The 6,317-nt window shown below is 37.1% G+C and overlaps 1 protein-coding gene across 1 annotated transcript in view; it reads right to left on the bottom strand.

Moving 5' to 3' along the window:
* Positions 1 to 327: 327 nt before the first annotated feature.
* The window catches only part of LOC134534300 (protein PRRC2A-like), a 108,981-nt gene continuing 102,991 nt past the window's right edge, over positions 328 to 6,317 (bottom strand). The window contains exon 24 of the mRNA XM_063372667.1: positions 328 to 1,704. Within this exon, the coding sequence (XP_063228737.1) occupies positions 1,519 to 1,704 (186 nt within the window). The 3' untranslated portion in view covers positions 328 to 1,518. The remainder of the gene's footprint in view (positions 1,705 to 6,317) is intronic.

Here is a 6,317-nt window from a genome sequence, read left to right as displayed (position 1 = left end):
TAACAAATAACATAAATATGATTAGATAAAACATAACCTGTTAAAATAATGTGAAGCTTGTATATGTGTTTTGCATATTTTATATATATATATATATATATATATATATGGCGATGGCTACCTATGCTCTGAAGTTGTGTGCCAAATAATTCTGTAGTGATGCATTTTAATGAAGAAACTGGGTGTCTAACTTGACTTTAGGATGGAATTACAATCTCTTCTATGCCACGATAACAGGACATAAAATTTATGTAAAATATAGGTGCCACCAAATAGTTAATTTCACAAGGAAAGTACTACATTAAATAATAAAAAAAGAGCCTTATAGAAGTTATGCTAACGAAAGATATGTAATTTCCGGTTTCACAAAATCAACAACTAGTGTCACATGGAGTTGCACTAAACATGACTGGTACAATTTTTATCAGCACATTAGACATTTGTGTACACAGAAATTTAAATGAAACCTTTAGAAAATACAATCTACAATTCCTAACGATATTAGCATCCAAATTCAAGTTTGAAATTATCCATCCTTTATTGTGAATATATCTTAACTATTGCACAAGTACTATGAATGTGCGCTATGCCTTTGAGCCAAGAAAGATTATGTTAATGTGGCCAGTCAATCTATAAAAGCATCTAAAAGAGTTTCCTCTGGGATAAGGATAAAGTTGAATTGATAGTTGCAAATAAACTAGCACAACTGAAAAAAAAACAAAAAAAAAAACGAACAAACCGAGGAAGGAAAAATGAAAGTAGATTAAACTATCGGACAAATAAAAAATCTAAGCAAGATATATGCAATCTGAATGCTAATATTTATAAACACAAAAATTTAAAAATTTCCTTACTCTAATACGCCGAGGGCGCATGAGTGGTTGTTTCCAGATGTCGTCTTCAAGCTGTATTGTTTTAGGAAAGTAAAAAATGGCTGAAACGAGTGTTTCATAATCTTTTTAATACACGGAACTCTCTGTGGAGATCCATGGAAGAACTTCAAGGGACTTGCATTACACCTCTATCTTGATTTCTCCGCCACACAACGTCACGGTTGCCCTGTGCATGACTCTGGCGAGGGTCGCGCTGACACAGACATGCTCTTGACTGGCGCGATGCGACCAGCACGGCAGTTGGGACCTCACGCACTGGCGTCCAGCGACGCACACGCGGTACGACCTCACACGCAGAGTTCAGTCAGGTCCCACTCCCACCTCGGCACCACTCCCACCTCGCCGCTTCAGCGACGGGTGGCCTAAGATGTCCATCAAGTTCTGTCCCTGCCCGAACACGCCCGAATATTCACCTTCGGCCAACCTCGGGTTTATTTAAATATATTTACTTTAATGTAGCTATACTAACCTAACTAACCGTCCATAGTGTTCTAAAGTGTTTTAATGTAGTTAACCTAACCGACCACTTTCAATATTTGAATTCATTTTTCCTGCGCAAAAATAAAACAAATCCCGAAGTTGGCCGAAGGTGAATTGTTCGGGTGTAATCGGGAATGGCAGAACTTTATCTGCATCTTAGGTCTCCCCACACGCACAGTTCAGCCATGTCCCACTCCCACCTCGCCGCTTCAGCGACAGTCCAGAAGAACAGAACAACTCCATTCGCCACAAGAACCCGGCGGTCCTTGTTACCACACGAGGCAACGAGTCTTCCACTTGAAACTGGAATGGCACGAGGTCGAAACGTCACCTAAAAAAAAAATACAAACAATAAAAATGATGCAACTACGACACACGATGCTACAAACATCAAAGAGACAGATTTACCTTCTCGTGACTACATAAATACACAATTGAGAGAAAAACTCACGCCTGCAAGACCCTGTTTGTATTTGTTTGAGAAATGAAGGAACATTACAAATAAGTAGTATGCTCTATTTTGTCAATTACAGCATGCTCGAAACCGATATCTAAGCAAGTATGACAGCTATAGCTGCAATACATAGTTGGGCAGTCCCATTAAACGTAAAAAAAAATCATACACGATCATCAAATGGTACGATCGTATTACCTCCATTATTTTAAGGTACACAAATATGTGCTTATGTTAAGAAGGACTCCCCATCCTTCTACAAAACCAACCAATGGGAATTTTTTCAACATATGTTCTATTCCACTTATGGTAAAAGTTGAAGATACTGTCAATATCATGCACACTACAGGGATTGTGTAGTTCACTCTAGCAATTGCGTCAGCGACAAACATCTTGGGTTGCCTGATGGTAACATTTAACTGCTTCTTGAAACATTTCTTGCAAGACTTCGTGATATATTTTTTAATTATTTTATGTGCGAAACGATGCTAGTCGACCAATGATAAAATAAAATCCCCCTTCGCACAGTATACAGACGTAGGTAGATTTCGAAAGATATTTAATTTGGAATATTCTAGGAACTTCTAGAACATTTAATGTAAATAACAAACTATATGTTCTCCAATATGATCGATGAAACATTTTTCCATATTTAAAGTAGCGAAAATGTTTCGAATATTTTTAATTAAATACACCGAGAATTAAATAACTAAGGGCCGGTATTATGACCTCCGGCTACATCTACAGGTTAGCTAGCCTTCAGGTTAGGCTAGCCGCAGGTTAACGAACGAGGGGTGTATTATGACCCATACTTAGCCTGCGGTTGGCTAACCGGAACCTGACGAAGCGTGTGGTGTAATAATGGGTGTGTTGGTAATGAAATAAACCAGAGTTTGGTAACGTTTGTTGCAAGACAGTTTTTTTTCTGGTAGAATGTTAGTCAGCTAATTGTTTGTATTGTGATTCGGAATGTTTACAGCTGCAGTAAAGAAATATGCCGCGAACTCTATCTTGCAACAGATATAATTAAATTAACCAAAAACTACTTCGACGTCAAACCTGCTTTGTATTAAACCATAATATTACAATTTACGATTCAAAACCGTGTGTTTTCAACTTTACTCTTTTATTGAAACTCATGATTTTGTTAGGTTATATATTAAGCCAAAACCAACGAAGTAATTCTATACAAACAAATAAATAGGGATGACATTTTTGCTAGAGAACACTTATTTCTTTCATAAATTTATTTCATAGTCAAATAATATAGACCCTGTTTCGGAAAAATACTTGTCGATTTTCATTTCACTGGTGTAGGTTTCATTTTTGTACTAATAGTTTCGTATCACGTATCCAAATTAATCCGATCCTGATGGAATTAGTTTGTGGTATAGGATGCTTGCTGTTTTAATTTAGTAGGTCGAGAGATCCTAGACATATTCACTGGTGAAATAATTATGATTGTAAAATGTATACGAAAGATATACATTTTTACAAGACCTGACATAATTTGTTTGTATCGTGATATGTTAGGTATTTTGAGTTATGTACAGGATTTTTCAGCATTCTAAATTAAAACAGCAAGTTATAATGTAAAACAAGACCAACATATATAAAGGGTCATGCCGATAGGATCAAGGGATAAACTTGGATACGGGAAACAGAATAATTCCAGTGCTTTTTTCGTTTTGCACTTGCGTGGCAGGTAGATAATAAGTACCTAAAGGTTTGTAAGATAGGGAAGGGATAATTGGGTAACATTTATTTTCACATTCAATTGTATTCATTGAATTAGAACCACGTCTGAAGTCGTATGAAGTGCATTTCATTCCCGGGACAGGTCCACTGTATTACGAATAAAAATTCACAGATACAACTTACACGAAAACACGCATTTTATAGGTAATAATAACCCTCGTTTTGCAATTTTAAAATTCACTTATTTACACATATTCTTAAGTAGAAACATTTAAGTTTATATACATGGCATACATTTATGTACTTCGTGATCAATTAAAGTCAAATAATAATACACGACTCGACGAGAATAGAAAAGCGTGACTACACTTTCATGTCATGTAATTTTTAATAAAACTTTGACGAATACGGCGAAGCATTTTATATTTAGTAATAAATTATTCCATCGCATCCTGCAAATATTCAATAGAATTCCTCAAATAGTCATCATCACTATCAACAACTAACCACGCCTGATACATCGCCATTTTATTTTCTGTTGCTTAGCCTCCGGTTCATCCACCCGCTAGGTTAGCCGGGACTTTAAATGGAAGGTAGACGTTAACTGGGAGTCATAAAACCGAAATAAGAGCTAGCCTGCGGTTAAATTTTAGCCGGAACTTTAGCCGGGGGTCATAAAACCGGCCCTAAGAATGAATTTCATACACATTCGAACACTGCAATTAGTTCGAAAGAATTTCTTAGTCGTAATAACAAAGTTTTTTTTTTAAATTTAAAATCCTTGCAGTAATAGTAGGGGAGACCGGGGCTGGTTGTAACAGGGGCAGGTTTCACGACATTAGTTCCACAACCAGTCACCAGAGAGTCTTCTCCATTTAGTCACGGGAGCGCCTGTAGTTGCTCTCAGTGTGAATTGCAACATATCGCCGGTCAGACACGATCGTTAGAAACAAGAAGAGAAAGACTGTTTTTCGACAAGTTGAGTAAATATTTCCCGTTTAATATTCATAATTATTGTAATTTGTGTTTACATTGTTTAAAAACTCTCTTTGGAGTACATACATATTCTAAACACTGGCTTTGCATATATGTTATTGGCATTTAAATTTATATATATATATATATATTATATATATATATATATATACTACTTTGTCAAAATGTATGAATTCTCTAGTAGTGTCATTTGGGGCAGGTTGTAACAACTCGAATAAGCTGTTACAACCAACCCCGTCGACTGTTACAACCTGCCCCGCCCTTAAGCTTTTGAAAGTTAAAAATAAAACCTATTGCACTTGTTGCCCTACAATCTACAGATACTATTTCGAGCAGGATTTATTACCTCTTGCTCGTTATCACCTTGATAGCTACACGTGTCGAATTTGCTTCCCACTGAAACTGAAATTTGGAGCGATGATATCAGCCGAACGATAATAGTTCGTAACCTTAACTGTGGCAGTGAATGCTGCAGGCAATTCTATTCCTCCCATGTTCATCTTTCCTAGAGTCAGGTATTCATATCACGTCATCAGAGATGGTCCAACAGGGTGTATATGTGCTGCAAATAAGTCTGTATAGACAACCGAAGCCGAGTTTTTCATTTTTCTTAAGCATTTTGTCGCTTGTGTTCGTCCTAGCTTAGAGACACCAGTCCTCCTACTTTTAGACAATCATCAGTCACACATATCTCCCGTATGTCTAAATTTTGCAAAACAAAATGGCATAGTTATGTTATCGTTCCCACCTCATTGCACTCATTGGCTTCAGCCACTTGATCAAAGTGTCTTTTTACCACTCAAGAGACAGACAAACACAGCAATGGATGCATGGTTAAGGAACAACAAAACCCCAGAGGCAACAGTTAAGTCGATGACAATCTATGATATTCCATCGATCTTAAAAATAGCTTTCCTGCTAGCTACAACTCCGATAAACATCCAACAAGGATTAGAAATATGAAATTTTTCCTTACAACAGAGACATATTTAATGATACAGATTTTGCTCCTTCGTTTGTGACGGACAGACCAAATCCAGACGTAACACCAAGTTGTTCACATGGTATGGCAAGGGAATCTCCAGATTATCAAACTCAAGCATGTCCTAATAATTCACTCGTGCCAGAATTGTTTTCCCCGGAAGCAGTCCAGCCACTTCCAAAATCCACACCGAGGAAAACAAATGGTGGCAGAAAAACAAGGAAAAGTGCCATTTTGACAGACACTCCGGAAAAGAATGCGCTGAAGGAAGAATATGAGAAACGAAGAAATCGGGTCTTCCTGAAAGGAAAGAAAAAATTACCAAAAATGTGCAAACGTGTTCAAGCTAAGCCAAAACTTCCTCCAAAACAACGAAATTCATTACAAAGTGACAGCAGCTCATCAGAGGACGACAGTGCATGTTTTTGTTTAGTGTGTTAAGAACCATTTTCTTCAAGCAAGTCTGGTGAGGAGTGGGTTCGTTGTTTGGACTGCCAATTGTGGTGACACTTTTCTTGTGCGAAAAAAATCGAAAAAGTATGTTTGTCACAACTGTCAATCAGATGGAATATTCGAGTAAGCATTAGGTACCTACTATGCATTCGTAAGACTTTTTCGTTCTGCCAAATATGTGAAAACAAGTATATGTTTAATATTTCCTGTATGGTTCGCAATAAATTGTAAATAATTCCTGGATTTCAATTTTTAAACACTTTTAAATACTGTTACAACCAACCCCAGGGTCTGTTACAACCAGCCCCAGAGCAGGGCTGGTTGTAACACTTTTCTCTTAAGCGGTTTTCCCAATGCGCAG

Source organism: Bacillus rossius, chromosome 7 (assembly GCF_032445375.1).
Source record: "Bacillus rossius redtenbacheri isolate Brsri chromosome 7, Brsri_v3, whole genome shotgun sequence".
NCBI lineage: Eukaryota > Metazoa > Arthropoda > Insecta > Phasmatodea > Bacillidae > Bacillus > Bacillus rossius.
The sequence above is the reverse complement of the archived record's forward strand: the minus strand, read 5'-3'. Positions and strand labels throughout refer to the sequence as shown.